The 21,759-nt window shown below is 34.5% G+C and overlaps 1 protein-coding gene across 1 annotated transcript in view; it reads right to left on the bottom strand.

Annotated features, from left to right (window-relative positions):
- Positions 1-21,759, bottom strand: part of UNC13C (unc-13 homolog C) — a 738,074-nt gene that overhangs the window by 323,636 nt on the left and 392,679 nt on the right. The window contains exons 14-16 of the mRNA XM_058294229.1: positions 16,173-16,241; positions 11,680-11,769; positions 2,791-2,919 (exon numbers count right to left, since the gene is read on the bottom strand). Coding sequence (XP_058150212.1) covers positions 2,791-2,919; positions 11,680-11,769; positions 16,173-16,241 — 288 coding nt within the window. The remainder of the gene's footprint in view (positions 1-2,790; positions 2,920-11,679; positions 11,770-16,172; positions 16,242-21,759) is intronic.

Here is a 21,759-nt window from a genome sequence, read left to right as displayed (position 1 = left end):
CTTAGTAGCTTGATTCATTCACTGGGTATGATTTTGTAAACCAGCAGAACATATTTGAGCTGGATTTTGATGAGGCAGTAAAAGTCTATTCTACCTATATAATTTAATCTCTTATCTATCTAGATATCTGTCTAATCTAGTCTATCTACTCTAGCAGGAAGAAATCTCTTCTATATGAATTCTATTCTTTAGAGCACTCTAGGTATATAGAATAGATTAAAAAATGCATGGAAACATGAAAGAGAATGGCCAATTCATGGAAGATATAGGATGTATGGCACATAAATGGGACCAGTTGTGGCGAGGTGGTTAGGAACAGAGAATCAATTCTGGTAAGGACTGGTAAGATTGATTATGGAAGTTATATTTGGGTAACACATGGTACAATCAAAAGTTTGGATATTACTTTTAGATAAAGACAATAATGTTGAAATATAAAAGAAGATTTGAAAGATCCTTTCAGGGAAGAGAGGATAGAGCAGAGAATAGATAAACGGAAGTCATTAGGAAGCCACCCTTTGGGAGAGTATAAGTGAGATTTAATTTAATCCTTAGAAATCCCAGAGAATCAAATTACTAAACTAAAGCAATCTAACAAGTCTGATATTTACAGTTCTGAACAATTATATAATTTTATAATGATTTGTTCATTCAATGACAAACTCCAGCTTTGATTTTTTTTTCTTACTAGTCTAGGAAAGCAGTTACCCCAGGAAGATGCAATACTATTGTTAAGTAAAATGATATTGTTGCCCACATTGGCACTGCTGAGAAAGACCTCCTTTCTGGGTGGTGATAGGAACTTTTTAAAGAGTAAAAAATAAAAGCAGGGGCTTTTCAGGAAAATGGAATATACTCTAGAAGAGTTGCAGATTAATCAACATTTAGAAATAAGTTGATTTTGGCCCAGGACATAATCTATCAGAAATAGACCAATCAGTAACCATCCCTGGCTTTGAAAGACCCTCATTTGTAATAAGGAACATAAATGTCAATCAATTATTATATTCATTTGGAAGGAAATGCAATAATTGCCTTTATAAACTGTGGTAGGGGACAGTCCTAGCATGGCCTGCCACCTTTTCTTGGGTCCCACAAATACATCCTGTGCTCTGGACCAGCTTGGTGGGATAAAACATAATGACCTAGGAGATATTCACTGGAGACAATCTGACTCTGTTAGGCATGTTTTATGACATCTACTTCATACTGCAGCAGTATATCTGTCCTTCATGGGGAAGGCAGGGTGTTCCTCTACTTGTGGCAGCATACAAACATGAGAGGGGGTGCTGTGCATAGAAAATCCCCCTACATGGGCCACAAATTTAGACCTGCTCTCTGTGGGAAATCAACACCCACGGTTGAAGTGAACGGTGACTGTTCTCTGTCTCCTCTTTATGTGAGTAAAACATCTGTCCATGAGAGCCTGCATCAGTTGTGTTTTGCTGGCAATCCTGACACCTGTATTTATGGACTGACATCTCTTTGGGTGTCTCTACCTCTGATCAATATAAGCCAAAGTAACATACTGACCATTTGAAATTCTTACTTGGGTTTAAGGTCTACTGGCTCAAAGAGTTTCTCTTCCAATAAACCTGTATGTTGACTATTGATTATTATTTGTGACTCAGTTTCTTTTGACAGTATAAAACTCAGCTTGAGAGAGTCAGATCTCCTACTTTCCTTCTTTCAACATTTGCTTTTTAGAACCTACCCAGCCCAAGTAACCAGGAAATTCCATAGCAAATCCTAAGTTTTCAATATCTAGTAGAGCTACTGCATTCTTTGGTGAAGGCACCATGGAACAGATACATGTTAAACAACCATCCCAAAACACCAGAAGTTATAGTAGTGTCCAAGTCATTGTGTGCATTAGAAATTTCCACACAACAAAAAGACATATTATGAATAAAGAGGGAAATATTATATGAAATCCAAATAACCAACAAAGGATTATTGCCCAGAATATATTTTAGAATTTTCTACAGATTTATAAGAAAAAGACAAACAAGCAAAGACGAACAACAACAACAAAATATCAGTAAAGATTTATCACACAATTTGCAGAATATAAAATGCAAATGTTCACTGAACATGTGAAAAGACATTTGAACTCATCCAAATCAGAATATCGCTCATCTTTGGGGAAGGAGAATGGAAGGAAAATGGAATTTGGAAAAAGTACAAAGGGAAGTGTTGTTTTATACGTAACATTTAATGTCTTTATATGACAAAAAACAGGAGCAAAAATGGTTAAATATTAACATTTGGCCCTAGAGGGCCCTAGAGTATGTGGATTTTTAAAATTTACTTTACCTTTTAGAATTCTTGAAATACTTCATTATAATACAATAATATAATAAAAATTTAGAAAAATTTATCATCTATAACTTTTATGAGGTAAAATGATCAGAGACACTATGTGTTGGGGGAAGAACATAATATCAAGATGATCAGAGGTTGGAATCCTAAATTCTATTCCAAAATATGCCACTTACCCACTATGTGACCTTGAACAAATGCCTTAATCTTTCTAAAACTGATTCCCCACTTAAGAAAACTGTGAGCAATAATATCTGCCTTTACTACATAAAGTTATTGTAAGGAGTCAATTAGTTCATGTATATGAAACTGATTCAGTTGTGAAGAAAAGATATGGAAATTTAAAAATCTGTAGTTAATATGAAATTAAATGAACATAGCTTCTCTTTTACAGTCATTCTAAATTGATTGAAGCAGACATTAGAAACAGAATAGTAGAGATCATAAAAGACGAGCATCATTTCTTACCGGGTCTATTAGCTGGGAATAGAGTTCATGGCAATTGTCAAAAATGTACTTATATGTAGAATCCAGGCAAGCTCTGACACAGTCCTTCACCACCACACTAGCCTTTGGGGGACTTTGCAGTTCCAGAACCTAGAAACAAATTTTTTTCTTAAATCCCCAAACAGAACATTTTAATCCAAGATAAACAATCTGAACAATATTCAATAAATGCTTTTTTAGTTGAGTTTTCTACATTCAGGAAATATGATTTTTGAGAAGTTTTAAGTGTGAAAATATCCATTTTAACTTTCTTATGGGACAACTTATTGAAAATGATTATCGTTTTAAATATTTGACTGAAAACACTGAAAGTGATCAATCCAACATAGTTCACTCATCCATCCCATTCGATCATTCAACAAATATTTATCACCTACTATATGTCAGTAAGAGTAGATGATATTGTAATGAACATAAGAAATAAAAAGCCCTTCCCTTGTAGAGCTTAAATTCTACTAAATAATAATAAATAAAATATAATAGGTAATGAAATTATATATGATGCATGCTGAAGAGAAAAGTTAAGTAGAAGAGAGGGATAGGGAATGGTTTATTGGAGTAGGATTAATAGAGAGATAAGCGAGGGTAGATGAAGGCAGAGAAGTCAGATGAAGGGAAGTGGACTTGGCCCAATGGACAGGGCATCTGCCTATCACATGGGAGGTCTGTGGTTCAAACCCCGGGCCTCCTTGACCCGTGTGGAGCTGGCCCATGCACAGTGCTGATGCACGCAAAAAGTGCTGTGCCACGCAGGGGTGACCCCGTGTAGGGGAGCCCCATGCACAAGGAGTGCACCCCATAAAGAGAGCCACCCAGCATGAAAAAAAGTGCAGCCTGACCAAAAATGGTGCCACACACACAGAGAGCTGACATAACAAGATGACGCAACAAAAAGAAACACAGATTCCTGGTGCCGCTGATAAGGAAAGAATCGGTCACAGGAGAATACACAGTGAATGGACACAGAGAGCAGACAACTGTGGGGGAGGGAAGAGAAATAAATAAATAAATAAATAAATCTTAAAAAAAAAATCAGATGAAGAAAGAAAAGGGGGAAATGCCTAATAGACCATTGTAAGAACTTTATTTTAGCAATGTAGTAAGGAATTGGAGGGTTTTAAACAAAGGTACAAAATGACCTCATTTACCTATTTTTTAAAAGACTCCCTTATGTTGCCTTAAAAGAGAAATGGAAAATGTAGAATGATCAGTTATGAGACTGATGCAATAATAACTGTAAAAGGAAGACAATACTTGGATCAAAGGGGTAGAACTAGAAGTGGTTAGAAGAAATAAGTATCTGGTTATATTTAGAAGGGAGAGCTAATAGGATTTGTTGACAAATTGGACATTTGGTGTGAGAGAAAAAGAGGAATCAGGATCATCTCAATCTCCTGAGCAACTGGCACAGTGGAGGTAGCCTCAACTTAGATGTGAAAGATTGTGGTTAGGAGCTTAGGAGTGTTGGACTCAGGATAAGATTGAGATACCTATTAGGAATACAAGCTTAGATTTAAAGTAAGCATTTGGTTAAACAAGTCTGAATTTCAGTGGAAGTGTTCTGGGCGAGATATATACATTTGAAAACCATTTGCTTACAAGAGAATTTAAAGAAATGAGACAGGATGAGTATGGTTAGAGAAGGGAAGAAGTCCAAGAAATAACCCTGGGTAATTCTAACTCTAAGACATAAGAAAAAGAACCTGAAAAGATAGTGCCAATAAGGCAGGAAGAAATCCAAGCAAAAGTGGGTGCTAGAAACCTAGGAAAAGGGTTTCCTAGTGGAAGTAGTGAAGAAATGTGTCAAATGCTTATGAACACTGACTATGATGTAGATGAATAATTAACTACTCGATATTGCAAAGTGATGGTCGCTAATGACTTAAGATCAATTTTGGTGAAGTGGTAAGTTAAAAGTCTGATGGGAGGGGATGATGGCAGATTATAGAGACACAGGACTTCTCCCCAGAAAAATAGCTACACAACAGGCAGAAATGGTCTAGGAAAAAATGTTCTAGGGTTTAGGACACCAGAGGAAGGCTGGATACCACCCCAAAAAAAGAGAGAGGCACAGGCAAAAAATATCAATTGAAAGACAGAGTAGAAGCTGAAACTGCAGCTGCTGGCACCATTACCCCCACCTTCTGAACAGGCAGCATTGAATTCTCTGGCCTCTGGCCAACAGCAATGGACAAAAACGGTTGCAGGGATCCATGCCCCAGGAAAGGGGATAGAGAGGGACACAGCCTAAGGCTGATTCAGCTTTTGGCCAATAAATTTGGTCTGCTGTGTCCCATGAGCAGCTCTAGGCCAGGTGGGACCATGCCATTGTTTGACTTGGGAGCCAGCACAGGATTAAAGAGACCTGACCCTCTCAATCCCTCTCCTTACTAATGCAGAGGGGAGTGGGATTGTTTCCTACCCAGGAAAAGGAAGGGGTCTGCCAAAGGTTAGAGAACAGCCTCTGAGAAAGTTTGAATTGTGAGGCTCTGAATAGCCTTGAGGCAAGATCCTCTCTCAGGTTCTTGTGGTTGATATTGTGAGAACAGACACTGACCAGGGTTTGAACTGAGAGGGCTCCTGAAGAAAACCATTGGCTGGCTAAACAAGGAAGTGCATGTGAGGAAATTAAAAGTAAATAAGTATGAGAGGCTTTTTCCAGCCTTTCCAGCCTCCCTTCCCAAGGCCCTGGAAAGTGGATCTACAACCCATTACAGGTCCATGGCCAAGATTTGAGTAACTAACAGGGATTATCCTAAAGACCTAAAAAAGGGTACACTAAGAATCAAAGAACAGCAGTAACACACAGCTTCCCATCACTAAATATGTACACAAAAGAGAGAAATTGAGCATCAGAGTAAACACACCACCATAATCAGATGCCCAGACATCAGCAAAAAATTACAAGATATTCTAAGAAAATGGAAGAAATGGCCCAAGAAAAGGATTATATATCATAGTTCCAGATGAGATACAGGATCTGAGACAACTAATCAATTAGCTTCATACACATCTCCAAAATTAAATCAATGAGTTGAAAGACAGTATGGCTAAGGAGATAAAGGACATCAAGAAGACACTGGGATAGCAAAAGAAGAATTTGAAAACCTAAATAGAAAAACAACAGAGCTTATGGGAATGAAATACGCAATAATTGAGATATAAAATACATTAGAAGCATACAGCATCAGACTTGAAATGATATAAGAAAGAATAAGTGATTCAGAGGGCAGAATAGCTGAAATGGAAGAGAAAGAATACAGAGAGAAAAAAGAATGAAAAAAATGATCAGGGACCCGGAGAGATGACATATGTGTAATGGGAGTTCCAGGAGGAAAAGAGAAGGGAAAAGGGACAAAAAGAATATTTGAGGAAATAATGACTGAAAATTTCCCAACTCTCATGAAAGACATAAATATATATGTCTAAAAAGCTCAGTGTACCCCAATGAAAATAAATCTGAATAGACCTATTCAACAATCAATGTCAATTGTTGAAGATAAAGAGAAAATTCTGTGATGTACAATAAGGCTTACTGTGGATTTCTCATCAGAAATTATGCAGGCTAGAAGGCATATGATATAATTAAGATACAGAAAGAGAAAAATTGCCAATTGAGAATGTTTTATCTGGCAAAACTGCCATTCAAATATAAAGTTGACTTTAAAATATTCACAATACAGAAACTAAGAGAGTTTGCAAAAAAGCATCTACTTTCACAGGAAATATTAAAGGGACCCTTAGAGCCCAAATGAAAAAGAAATGACAGAAAGGCTTGGAGGAGAGTGAAGAAGGCAAGACTAGCAGAAAGGATAACCAAAAGAATAAAAAGACAGACAAAAGTAAGATAAGACGTAGGAAAGCCAAATGATAAAATAATGGAAGTAAATAATGCTTTTGCAGTAAAATTGAATGTGAATTGATTGAACTTCCCAAACAAAAGAGATAGGCTGATCAAATGGATTATTGAAAAAAAAAAAAATGAGCCACCCATATGCCTATAAGAGACTCACTTTAGACTGAAGGCTACAAACTGGGTAAACAAATGGTTGGGAAAAGATACTCTACACAAACAGTAACCAAAAAAAGCAGGGGTAGCTATACCAATATTGGACAAATCAGACTTTAAATGTAAAAAATTGTAAAAGATACAAAAAGACATTATATATTAATAAAGGGATAATCCATGAGGAAGAAATAACAGTCATAAATATCTATCCAACTAACTAGGGAGCCCCAAGATACGTATATCCTGGTGGATAATCTGTTCAGTGAAGGAAGCCAGACGAAAAAGGACAAATATTGTATGATTGTGGTATTATGAACTAAATGTATTGTGTAAAATCACAGAGTTAATAACTAGAACATGGGTCACCAGAAAATAGAATGAGGCTAGAGAATAGAAAGCCAAGGGTTAATCTATGCAAAATTGCTTAAAATGTTTGTTAATTTTTGGAAATGAATAGAAGAGATGAAAAGCACATCACAGTGTTCATAACTAGCAGTGCTATTATATGGGGATGACAGCTGTTGAAAGAAAAAGTCTAAGGTCAAGTATATTACTAGAAGGAAAGCTAAAAAATATAACATGAGACTGTATAACAGTGAAAACTCATGTGAAATATGAACAGAGATTATATTGCACATATAAGACTGTCTTTCTTTGAAACTGAAGAAATGTATATTACTATTATAATATGTTAATATTAGGTAAAAATGCATTATGTTAAGTAAAAGAAACCAAACACAAAGTACTACATATTGTATGATTACATTTATATAAAACATAAATATAAGTCAATTTATAAAGATGGAATTAGATTAGTGGTTATGTAGGACTGGGGAAGGATATAGGGATTGAGAGGTGACTGCTAAAGTATGTGGAGAGTTTTTCTCTTTGGAGTAATGAAATTGCTCTAAAATTTTTTGCAGTGATAAATACACAATAACATGATTATATTAGAAGCCATTAATTGTATACTTTGGATGGATTATATGGTGAGTATATCTCAATAAAGTTGCTTTAAAAATTAATTAAATTTAAAGTCTGATTAGAATGGGTTCAAAAGCTAAGAGTGTACAAGAAGACTCATTATTGCTAAACTCTCAATTCTCCCCTAGATTTATATATAGATTAAATGTAATTCCAATAAAAAAACTAAGAACTAACATCTATAATCAATTCTGAAAGAAAAAGAAAAATTTGGAGATGATTTTATGATTTACTATGAAACTATAGTAAAGACAGTATAAAATTGATGAAAGTATAGAAAGTGAATAGTAGAGACAATTCAGGAATACTCTCAAACAAATATGCTCTGGAAGATATGGCCCAGTTAAAGGAATAAGATAAGCCTCTGCTGACATAAAGGAGTTGAGACAACTAATCAAATCTCCTTAATAAATTCAATGAGATGGTTAAAGACATTAAGGATATTTAAGGTGACATTGGATGAGCAAAAAGAAGAATTTGAAAGCACACATAGAAAAACAGCAGATCTTATGAGAATGAAATGTGCAATAAATGAAATGAAAAGTACACTGGAATCATATAATAGCAGATTTGAGGTGGCAGAAGAAGGGATTGGTGAACTTGAAGAAATGGCATCTGAAAGTGAACATACAAAAGAACAGATGGAAAAAAATTGAACAAGGTCTCAGGGAATTAAATGACAGCAGAAGACATGCAGACATAGGTGTCATGGGTGTCCCAGAAGGAGAAGAGAAGGAAAAAAGGCTGGAGGAATATTTGAAGAAATAATGGTAGAAAATTTCTCAACTCTAGTGGATGATATGGATATCCATGTCCAAGAAGCACAATATACAACCATCTGAATAAACCTGAGTAGACCAACTCTGAGACACATACTAATCAGTGTCAAATGCCAAAGTCAAAGAGAATTCTGAGAACAGTATAAGAAAAGCAATGCATAACATTTAAGGGATACCAAATAAAATTGGCTGATTTCTCATCAGAAACCATGGAGTCAAGAAGGCAGTGGTATGACATATTTAAGATATTGTAAGAGAAAAAATTCTTATATCCAGCAAGATTGTCTTTCAGAAATGAGGGTGAGTTTAGAATATTCACAGATAAACAGAAACTGAGAGAGTTTGTAACCAAGTGATCAGATTTGCAGGAAATACTAAAGGGTGTGCTACAGTCTGAAAAGAAAAGATGGGAGTGGGAGGCTTGGAAGAGAGTCTAGAAATGAAGATTATATCATAAAGTAAATAAAAGTACCAAAAGAGTGGTGAAAATATGACAGATAAAACCCAAATATTTAGGAATAAACTTAGCCAATGATGTAAAGCACTTGTATTCAGAAAACTACAACTCATTGTTAAAAGAAATTTAAAAAGACCTAATTAATTGGAAGAATATTCCATGTTCACAGAATTGAAGACTAAATATCATTAAGATATCAATTCTACTCATCTTGATATATAGATTCAATGCAATCCCAATACAATTTCCACCAGCATTTTTTAAATAAATGGAAAGGACAATTATCAAGTTTATTTGGAAGGGTAAGTGGTCCTGAAGAGCCAGAAACATCTTAAAAAGGAGAAGCAACATTGAAGGACTCTCACTTATGGACTTTAAATCATATTACTTAGCTACAGTGGTGAAAACAGCACGGTACTGCCATAAAGACAGACACATAGACTGATGGAACTGAATAGATGTTTCAGAAACAGATCTTCTCATCTAGGGTCAAGTGATTTTTGACAAGCCTGTGGTACAGATGCAAAATATCCTTTGTGAGCCAGAGCAGATGTACATCACTATTGCAGGGTGCATGGGAAAAATACAACTGGAGTAACCAATGGACTGTGTTTAAGAGTAATAATGTAATATTCATGTATCTATGCCAAAGATGTACTGTGTTGGTGGTGGGGGTGTATGGAAAAAGTGTGTCAAATGTGAGCTAAAAAATAATAATAGGGTAGGATGAGGGGGAAAATACACCAAATATAAAATAAGAACTATAGTTAGTAGTAAGATTTTGATGATATTCTTTCATAATTTGTAACAAATATCTCACAACTATGCAAGGTATTGGTGGTGGGCTGATGTATTGAACCCCTGAATGATGTTATGAATGTTTGCTTTGTAAGTTCATAACTTTTACTAGATACTTATTGTTTGTGTATTGTCACATATTAATGATATACAAATAACAATTATAATAGGGTGGGTTGGGGGAAAATACACCCATTGTAAAATATTTTTGTTAGTAGTAATATTTTGAGGATGCTCTTTAATCATTAGTTGAAAATGCTTCACAAAAATGGAAGGTATTGCTGGTAGGGTGTGGTATGAGAGTCTTGTATGATGTTATGTATGTTTGTTTTGTAAGTTCATAACTATTACTATACATTTATTGTTTATGTATGTTTATGTATGAGTGATATACTTAAATAAATGCGAAAAAAGATAACGGGAAGAAAGAAATTGGAAAGGTAGCATATGGACAACTATTTTGAGGAGTTTTTCTATTGGAAGGAAGGAACTGGAGTAGTAGCTACAGAAGAAAGTACCATCAAGAGATATTTTTTAAGATCGGCAAATAACAATCTGTTTGGTGATGGAGAAGATCCCATAAAGATAGGAAAACTGGTGATTCAAGAGAGAGGGGCGCATTGTTGGACCAATGGTTTAGTATGCAATCAATTGTACAAGTGGAAGAGATGGCTTTTTGTAGAACAGGTAGTTCATTAGTAATAAAAAAGAGGTAAGCAAATATGGGAAGTTTCAGGTACTTAGCTACCACTTAGGTGGTAGAAACTTGAGGATCTCTTTTCTCTTTGATTCTATTTTTCCAGTGAACTAGGAAGCAAGGTCATCAGCTGCAAGTGAGGATGGGGTAGGAAGAGTGGCAAATATGAAGAGATTGTGTTTTCTACAGACTGCCAGACTTGTGCTGGAGGAATGACAAATACATAGTACATTTGCTCCCACTCCTACTCTCACCCCCATTCTTCACCTGCTCAGTGTAATGGCAAACCTTGTGAACTGGGTAAACTTTCTCACTGAGCCTTTCTATTGTCTCACTATCATTCTCTATACACTATTCCAGCAGATTCTGCCAGTAGATCTGAACTAATATAAAAGATAAAACCCATCTGCTATTCTTTCTACTATCCCAGTCATCCAATTTAACAATGATTTTAAATCAAAAGAATTTTAAGTGAACTTTAAAGAATCTAAATGATGATATGGAGGGTTTTGTTTTCTGTCTCTCTTATATTACAAAATATTCTGTATTAAAATATTCTGTATTGTAAAATATTCTTAAAAATGCCTCTAGGGACTGGAAATTTTTAAAAAACCCCAACTATGTAATTTTTTTCTGTCCAGGAATTTTCCAAATAAGCAGCATAATCCTCTCAAAAGGCAAAAGTTTTTAGCCCACAATCTGGCAAGTAGCTTTACAAAAGACTTTATTTACCTTTAAGGGTACCCGAATTGTCCTGCTAACTAAAATCATGGTTGTAAACTTTTACTATTAAAACAAAATATTTTTGAGTTAAATTAAAATAAGAATTAGACTCCATTTCCTTTTAACATTCTTTAGGATTTTTCTTTTAAAAGAGCATGTCCATTTAGATTTACTAGAGTGCTTTCTTTAAGACAGATTTAATTTAAAACTATATTTGAGCCAAATATATCAGAATACCCTAAGTGGCTAGGATATTAATCCCTTTTAAAATCAGGCACAGACAGGGCAGCTTAATCATTGGGGTTGAATAGTACTGAGCAAGAGGATGGTAAAACAAGATTTTACAAGGAAATAAATGGGTTCTCTATTGCATCAAGGCAGTGGCAGATATAAAATGAGATACCTTCATTCTAAAAAAGGTGATGCTTGTTAGCAGGTCAACAGTTGATTTCAGATCTTGCAGTCTTTCACAGTTGCTGGCAGGAAAGTTTTCCTGGTTAATTAGGAAACAGAACACATACAGAGTAAGCAGCAAATCTTGAGGGAGAAAATAAACTAAAACTAGCTTTCTATAACAGAAAATGGAGAGTAAACCACTTATTTCTTTAAAATCCCTAATGTATTTTTACAATATTTTTATCATAAAATTTTATAGAATATAAACAATTTGGAAATATTCTCTTCTTAGTCTTTGAAAACCATATCTCAGGGAGCAGAAGTAGCTCAAGTGTTTGAGTGCCTGCTTCCAATTTACAAGGTCCTGGATTTGATCCCTGGAACCTCCTAAACCAACCAACCAAGCAAATAAACTAAAAAACCAATTTTCAATGGGGAGCAGATATAGCCCAATGGTTGAGTGCCTGCTTTCCATGTACAAGGTCCTAGGTACAATCCTTGGTACCTCCTAAAACAAACAACAAAAAAATCCAAACAACAAAAATCCATATTTTTCTATTTTTCCCTACAATAAAATATACAAAACAATATCACGAATACAAAGTTATTAGATTATCAATTCTTTTTTTTATAAAATAGTTTTGCTACAAAAAGCAAATATTTGAAAAAATACTTATAATTTTCAAAAGGTGAGTTATATAGATATAGTTTCATTAGAAAAGTTGGGAACTCACAGAAGAATTACACATAATGTGCAGAATTCCCTACAACACCCCTCTACCAACAACTTACATTGTTGTGGAATATTTGTTACATATTATGAAAGAACATCATCAGACTATTACCTCTAACTATGGTCTATAGAGTAAATTTGGTGTCTTTTTCCAAGCCTCCCCTATTATTAACACCATGTATTAGTATTGTATATTTGTTATAGCTCATGAGAGAACACTGTCGTATTTGTACTGTTAACCACAATCTATCTTCCACCACATGATTCACTGTGTTATGCAGTAAAATGCCTTGTACATTCTATGTAGAGTATACTCTCAGTGGCTCTTGCTTTCATCACAGAGTTGTAAAAGTTGGGTAATTTAAAAAATTCATTAGGAACTTCTGAATGTGCTACATTTGCTTTTAGTCACAGAGAAACTTAAAAGTTAAAAAAAATTAGGTTGCACTAGATATTCTTACCCTGAAATATTATGGATTGCCACTAAAAAATACAGATGTTCAGAATTTTGAAGCAAAGGAAAATCATGATTATTAAAATGCTTGAACTAAGAAACAATTATAATGTTGAGCCATTTCTCATATTAGCACGTTCTCAGACTAAGCCATTTGGAAAATTTCTAGACATTCATGAACTCTAATAGAGTTGGGGTATCTAAATAATGAGGAATGAAGTAGCCTTAAGACTATGTCTGCCCCAAACACCTTTTTAAATGTCTGGCATGATGATTCTGCTCTCAAAATTTTGGATCCAGTTCCAACATGAAACTTTAGTTTGACAAAATATGGTATTATAAATTTCAAGAGGTCACTCTAAATACTCAATTAATGTATCCATCGATGAGAAATTAATTAAACAAACTCAACAAAAATGAATGTAGAAGCTATACATATGCACAGATATGGAAAATGTTTAGGATAAATTCTTAAATAAAGAATGCTCATTCTTTATATTGAGTATAACTACTGATTTAAAATGTGATAGTGGCAGAAAGGGGTAGTCTACGGAAATGTATGTCAACTGAAAGGAAGCTAGAGATTAATCCAGGGAATGAATAACAGTGATTTTGGTGATAGATGAAGACTGTGTTTAATAGTAAAAACATAAGAATATTCTTTTACAGAGTGCTAAGAATATGGTGATATATTGGAAAATTACAACTAACATAACTTCTGGATGAGAGTTAACAGTAATATTGTAGTATTTTTGTTGCAATGGCAAAGATATTACAGCAATTCTAAGAGACAACTACAGGGGACTTCAAGGAAGTATGGGATTTTTTTTCCTGTTGGAGTAATGAAAATGCCGTAAAAGTGACAGAGGTGATGACAGTATGACTGGGATGAAAATGAGAACCACAGAGTCTACATTTTGAATGGATTGTACAAAACATGGGGCTGTATAACACAGGGAAACTAGTGGTGGAAGATGGATTGTGATTAACGGAATAAATATGAGAACATCTCTCATTAATTATAATGAATGTATATTACTAATACAGGGTGTTAATAATCAGGTGAGTTGGGGGAAAAATACACCAAATGTAAGATATGGGCTATAGTTAGTAGTAAAATTTTGACAACACTCTTTTATAGTTTGTAACAATGTTTCACAACAAGGCAAGGTGATGGTGGTGGACTGATGTGTGGGAGCCCTGTACGATGATATGCATGCTTATTTTATAAGTTTACAACTTTTACCATGCACTTATAGTTTATGTATGCTCATGTATGAATGATATACTTCAAAAAATTTTGTGAAAAAGATATTTCTCTTTTAAACAAAATGTTTTCCCTTTGATTAGGAAAATCACAGAGAATCAGTTAGGGAAAACAGATTATGTCCTGTAAATCTGCCATTCATCTACGTGTCTCAAAAGGAACTCTCATACCTTTCTCCAGATTATTCTTTTATGGATTTTGTTTGTCCTGCATTGTAATATAGAGAATATTTAGAAAGTCAACTTTTAGTGTTCTTTATATATGAGTAATCATTAGTAAACAGGTAACTTTGGGTACATATACTGAAGGGCTTCACTTATGGAGATTGGAAAACTCTTTTGGATAATATTTAGTAATAGTTATAGTTATACAAGATTTTTAAAATTTAGCAGGGAAAATCTTAGAAATTTTTGTGGCGATTAGGATTAGTTTAGAGAATTCTTTTTCATGATGAGGGAATTAGTAAACCATCCCCAAGATATCACAGAAACTATTGTGATGGCTGGAATTGAGAGCAGACTGGATGGCAGAAAACAAAAATCAAGCAAACAAAAAAGAATGCAAGGTGTAGAAGAGACTATGTAGTCATGACTATAGATATTTTGTAAATAAAATTCTTTTCAACTAAAATTACGTGTGTATTTATACACACACTGAAAACGTGTGATTCTGTAGTCACACATACATATATACATACATATACACATACATTTTCATATAGAGGTGGGAACATATTACTGGAAGGATACCCAAGAATATAGTTACCTTGGGTGAAAGAAATTATAGAATTTTATTTTCATTTATAACCTTCCATATTGTTTGCATTTTTAAAACAATGACTTCATTGCTTTTGTAATGTATTTATGGCCATCCAGCAGGAGGAAAAGACTTTCAGCAGTTTAAGGTAGTTGGAAAAGACCCTAGGCTTATAATCAGATGACTTACACACAAACCCTGACTTCATCTTTCTTAGTTTCATGGCTTTCAGAAAGCCACTTCTTTGAAATTCATTTACTATAGTAAATTTATTACTATAAAATAGATTTATTTCAGTGGTGTGCTGATAAATGCCTATAACCAGCTCTTTAAAAACAAAATGTGTTCAAAAGTATATTATAAATTTTAGAGATATAAAGGATGTTTAATTAACAACTTATGAATAATACAATACACAATATGAATATTCTGTATTGGAAATATCATGTAGTCAATTGATTCTTTTAGAATACTTTTTTTCTAAATTCCGTATCCCTAGTCAACTTACACTGTAAATTATTCCATGATTTGACAAAATAATGTTTAAAGCTATTTAGGTCTATATAATTTAAAATTTAATAATGACTGTTTAATATCTAGATTGCAAAAATTCCTGAAAATTTAACAACTACCTTTTTAATCAGGTACAGGTTGTATCCAGCACACTACTAGATTATACAACTCTCCAATCTAACCGTTTCATAAGGCTATAAAAATGTGAATGCAGTTTGTAATCTGCAAAACTCTACCCTACAATGTTTATCTCATTTTATCAATGATTAATTTATGGCATTAGATATAGTTATAAAGGACACAGTGTGTCTTTTCATGATACTTTCAATGGGGTGAAATATAGAATTGTTGACAATGGAACTCTGGACAGGTTGTAGAGAGCGTATTGTACTGATCTAGGAGGAAGGAATTAAGCAGGGACTCCAGTAGGAATCTCAGAAGCTGGCGAAGTATCAGCATATCTCAGAAGCATTGGATGGTCTTTCAAAATGAGAACTATTAATAGAGGGCTAGCCACCCACTCTGATCATTAGTTAAAAACAAAACAAAACATAACATAACATTAAAGCTGGACATACACACAGAATGTTAATGCAGGCTGAAATGGGGTAAAGTACATGAACAATAGGGGCATTTGCTAACTTCCTTCCAGTGTGATAAAACCTGAGACAAGGATTTTACTATTCAATTATATAGATGATAATTTTTTACTATGTTATAAGAAATCAGATGGACCAAACACAATGTTTTACCTTTAGACAAAAATTTTGTACATACCCTGTACTTTGACAGGTCAATCCTCAAAGAGTTGTGCAACTGATCCAGCAGTTTTATGAACTTTTCCCTCTGTATAAAGAAAACACAAAATAGGAAAATGGAAATAAATGGTCATTCTAAATGTAATCCACAATTTACAGAAAGGCATGTTCAAAGATATCCAAGCTGGTAAGTGACATAATGATGATTTAATCTCATGTCTCTGACATAAAATCTATGCTCTTTCCAATAAGCAACACTGCCTCTCTGATAAATGCGAAATGTAAAATTGTATCAATAAACTATTTTAATAATTGTATTCTCTAGAAAGAGCACAGGCAAAAAAAATTGCCTCTGTAGCAAATGATTCACAGCAATATAATGTCAGCAGGAAAAAATTCAATCCACCCCTATATCTACCCCCACATAGCACCACCCTCATCCCAGAAATTAATTTAAAATTTTTTTTCCCATCTATGGAAGTAGGAACAGTTGCTATTTTTGTCAGGAAAAAAAAATTTCAAAAAACATTTTCCTTTTGGAAACAATTATAGACTTCATAATTTAAAAGGATCAATTATACATTATTAGAGAAATTTTGGATTATAGAAAGGTTACATCAAAAGTATATGGAAAATTAACTCAGAATATACATATTCCTCACAATTTTATGTGCATTTACATATACACATATAAATTTTTTATACTATAAATTGTACTATAGTTGATATTTACTATAAATATTCTCCTGTAACCATATTTCATAGAATAATAATTTGGAAATGTCTATTCATGCCAATGAATGTAAATTATTAAAATCATTGCATAATATTCTATGTGCACATCATAATTAATGTAACCATTCCCTACTGCTGAACATTTAGGTTGTTTCTAATTTCCATGAGTATAAATGATACTGCAATGAAAAAATATATATATGGTATTCCCATATAGCCCCTCCCCCTCCCATACCTTCCTCTATTAATAGCATTTTATATTAGTGTGGTACATTTGTTACAATTAATGAACAAATATTGAAGCATTGCTACTAGCCAAGGTCTATAGTTTACATTATGTTATACACTTTGCACTGTACAGTTTTACAGTTTGATAACATATATAGTGGCCTGTATCCACAATTGCAATATCATATAAAAAGAACAATTCTAATGCTCCAAAAATGTCCTGTGTTCCACCTATTCTTCCTTCCCCTACCCCTCAGAATCTCTGGTAACCACTATCATTACATCAGTGTTGTAATACATTAATACAATAAGTCTACTTTGCTCTTTGGTTGCATTCCCACCTTGTATTTGTTCATTCCTCAGTTTGAGGCTTTTGGGATGATGTGGCCTGCTCTGCTTCAGATTGTGAGAAGGCTTAGATTTTATGGAGCAGATGGAAGGAAGTGTTTTGTTTGCAGTTATAGATACTCTTTGTTTTTTGGAGTGGAGGTTGTCCATCATCATTTTGTTAATTGTCCTGGGTGAATCTGATAAACTGGACAGTAGGTGTTGGCTGTGACTCTGCTGAGATTCAGGGCTCAACTGGCATATGTACAAACCAAAGATTTAAGTCTCTGGGTAATATATTTAATGGGTATAGTGCTAGTTACAGGTTCAAATAAAAGGGGTAGAAGAATCATGTGTAGCAAAATCATAAATAAGTCTAACTCTGATATATTGGGGAAAAGGATTACTGTATATTCCAGGATAAGGCCCACCAAAAGGGTGCTGATTTCATGAGGCTGTATGCCTTGCCTAGAGTATGCAGACATTTCTAGAGACCAGGGAGCACCCTTATGTGAGGTTTCATTTCTTGCAGCAGTTAGTGAGATCTGCCTGTTAGTGTAACCTCTGAAATGACTCACTTTTAAATCTCTTAGCCGTAAAACTCTTTTATATGTAACTGTTTCCCCCTTCCTGTCAAGGTGTTTTTCCAAATGCATCAGTGGTTGGCACTTGGTAGTAATCCCATGGTGCCAGGGAGGCTCATCCCTGGGAGGTATGTTCCATGACAGGGGGAAGGTAATGAGTTTATTTGCTGAGTTTGGCTTCTTTCAGGAAAAAAGATATTTTAAGGAGGTAACTCTTAAGCAATAGATATTACTAGGCAAAGTTTCACTTTTACAAGAATAATGTTCATAAGTACAAGCATTAATACTGAAGGCTTAGCATATTGGTGTATTTTCTTTCATTAGGCGCTACCTATGTACTCTAGATGTTTTAGCCACCATATTTGAGAAAGTAGCAGGACTACCCAGGATGGAAGTTTAATATTTTTCTGGTTATTGTGTGGGTCTCTACCACTGAGGAAACACCCTATGACAGCATAAAAACATTCATTTTCCATAGTGGCGTACCCCAGGTGTACCCTTCTCCACACATCCCCCACAACCAACCCCTTGTACTAGTGACATTCTACTGCCATAGATCCTACAAGAACACTCCCATCGTTATATTCTCAATGACAGTCCTCAGCCTCCCTGGAGTCTGCTAGGTCTCACATTTATCTGTTCTTTCATACAGCCTTCCCCTGAGTTCCAAGGATTACCCAACACACCCGCCTTCCCACTTTAACTCCAGCACTGTTAACCCTACTCATATCACTGTACCATGCTAATTCCCATCCACTCCCAAACGGCCACCATTCAGCTTATCATAAATTCTGCAAAGATTGAGCATTGGCCTACCACTCTCTACTCCCTTTTTATCTCCTAATAACCTGTCTTATAGATTCTACCTTCCTAAGTCTGCTCATTATCCTTAGTTCATATCAGCAATATCATGTAATATTTGTACTTTAGTGACTAGATTACTTACTCAACATAAGGTCTTTGAGGTTCATGCATGTTGTCACATGTGTTAAAGCTTCATCCCTTCTTATAGATGAGTAATATTGCACAGTATGTAATATATACCACATTTTGTTTATCAATTCATCCATTGATAGGCACTGGGTTACTTCCAGCTGTTGGCAATAGTGAATAATGCTGCAATGAACACTGGCGTATATATCTGTTCAAATCCTTGCTTTCAATTCTTCTGGGTATATTCCTAATAGTGGGATTGCTAGATCATATAGCCATTCTATACTTAGTTTCCTGAGGAACCAGCAAACCATCTCCCATAGAGGCTGAACCATTCTACATTCTCACCAGCAGTGGATGAATGTTCCTAATCCTCCACATCCTCTCTAACACATGTAGTTTTCTGTTTCATTTTTTAAAAATAGCATAGTTTTTGTTTGAATTTCTTTAATAGTAGTGAAGTTGATCATCTTTTCATGTGTTCTTTTATCCATTTGTATTACCTCTAAGGAAAAGTGTCTATTAAAAACTCTTGCCCATTTTAAAAATGAGATGTCCTTTTATTATTGAGATGTAAGATTTCTTTATATATGTTGAATATTAGACCCTTATTGGATAGATGGTTCCCAAATATTTTCTCCATGGAGTAGGTTGCCTTTTTACTTTGACAAACTCCTTTGAAGCACAGACAGTCTTAATTTAGAAGATTTCCCATTTATCTATTTTTTTCTTTCATTGCTAGTGCTTTGAGTATGAAGTTTATGAAACCATTTCCTACTACTAGATCTTGCAGATGCTTCTCTACATTATCTTCTAAGAACCTTATGGTTGCAGCTTTTATATTTAGGTCTTTTGTATATCTTGAATTAATTTTTCTATAGGGTATGATAGAGTAATCCTCTCTCATTCTTTTGGATTTGGATATCCAGTTCTCCCAGCATCATTTGTTGAAAAGACTATTCTGTCCCTATTGAGTGGTCTTGGTGGCTTTGATGAATATCAGTTGGCCATGCATGTGCAGGTCTAAATATGAACTCTCAATTTGGTTCCATTGGTCAATATGACTATCCTTGTGCCAATACCATACAGTTTTGACCACTGTAGTTTTGTAGTATGCTTTAAAGTCAAGAAGCATGATTCATCCAATTTTGGTTTTCTTTTACAAGATGCTTTTGGCCATTTAGGGCCACTTGCCCTTCCAAATAAATTTGGTAATTGGTTTTTCAATTTCTGTTATAAATGACTTTGGAACTTTTATTGGGATTGTGTTGAATCTGTAAATGAAATTGGTTAAGACAGACATATTAATGATATTTAGTTCTCCAAACCATGAATATGGAATGTGCTTCCATTTATTTAGGTCTTCTTTATTTTAGCAATGCTGTATAGTTTTCTACGTGTAAGCCCTTACACCCTTACTTAAGTTTTTTCCTAGAAACTTGATTCTTTTAGAATTTTTTCTTGATTTCCTCCTCAAATTGCTCGTTATTAGTGTGTAGAAATGATACTGAGTTTTACATGTTGACCATATATCCTGCCACTTCAGTGCAACTGTTTATCAGCTCTAGAAGCTTTGTTGTAGATTTTTGAGGAATTTCTACATATAGGATCATGTCATCTGCAAATAGTGAAAGTTTTTCTTCCTCCTTTCCAGTTTCTATTCCTTTTATTTCTTTTATTTGCCTAAGTGCTCAAGCAAGTATTTCTAATATCATGTTAAATAAGAGTGGTGACAGTGGGCATCCTGTCTTGTTGCAGAAGTTAGAGGGAAATCATTTAGCCTTTCACTATTGAGTATGATGTTGGCTTGGGTTTTTAATATATATCCTTGAACATATTGAGGAAGTTTTCTTCTATTCCTGTCTTTCAAAGTGTTTTTGTTTTATCAAGAAAGGATGCTGTATCATGTAGAATGACTTTCATGTATGAATAGTGATGATTTTGTGACTTTTTTCTTTGATCTGTTAATGTGGTAGATTACACTGATTTTCTTATGGTAAAACATCCTTGCATACCTGGGATAAAACCCATTTGATTATGGTGTTTAATTCATATGATGTATTGTTGGATATGATTAGCAAGTATTTTGTCAAGGATTTTTGCATCAATGTTCATTACAGAGATTAGTCTGTAGCTTTCTTTTTTTGTTATGTCTTTACATGGTTTTGGTATTAGGGTGATGTTGGCAATATAAAATGAATTAGGTAATGTTCCCTCCACTTCAAGTTTTAGAAGGGTTTGAGCAGGACTGGTATTAGTTCTTTATGGGATGCTTGGTAGAATTCATCTGTGAAGCCCCCTGGTCCTTGGCTTTTCTTGGTTGGAAGATTTTTGATGACTAATTCAATTTTACTATTTGTGATTGGTCTCTTGAGATCTTCTATTTTTTCTTTCATTAATGTAGGCTGCTTGAGTGTTTCTAGAAATCCATTTCATCTAAATTGTCCATCTTTTGGCACACAATTTTTCAAAGTATCCTCTTATGATAATCTTTATTTCTGTGGTATCAGCAGTGATATCCCCTCTCTCATTTCTGATTTTGTTTATTTGCCTCTTCTGTTTTCCTTTGGTAGTCTAGTCAAGGTTTTGTCAATTTTATTAATCTTCCCAAAGAATGACTCTTTGTTTTGTTAATTTTTTCTATTTTTTAAAAAATTCTCAATTTCATTTAATTTAATTCTGCTTGAATCTTTATTTCCTTCCTTGTGGGAGGAGGGGCACCCGGCTTGCCTCAGTGGCAAACAGTGCGGCAAGAGGTGACACCGCCTCTGCCCACTGGGCCTAGACAAGGTGACCACG

This window comes from Dasypus novemcinctus, chromosome 3 (assembly GCF_030445035.2).
Source record: "Dasypus novemcinctus isolate mDasNov1 chromosome 3, mDasNov1.1.hap2, whole genome shotgun sequence".
NCBI classification, from domain to species: domain Eukaryota; kingdom Metazoa; phylum Chordata; class Mammalia; order Cingulata; family Dasypodidae; genus Dasypus; species Dasypus novemcinctus.
This window is presented reverse-complemented; position numbering and strand designations above follow the sequence as displayed.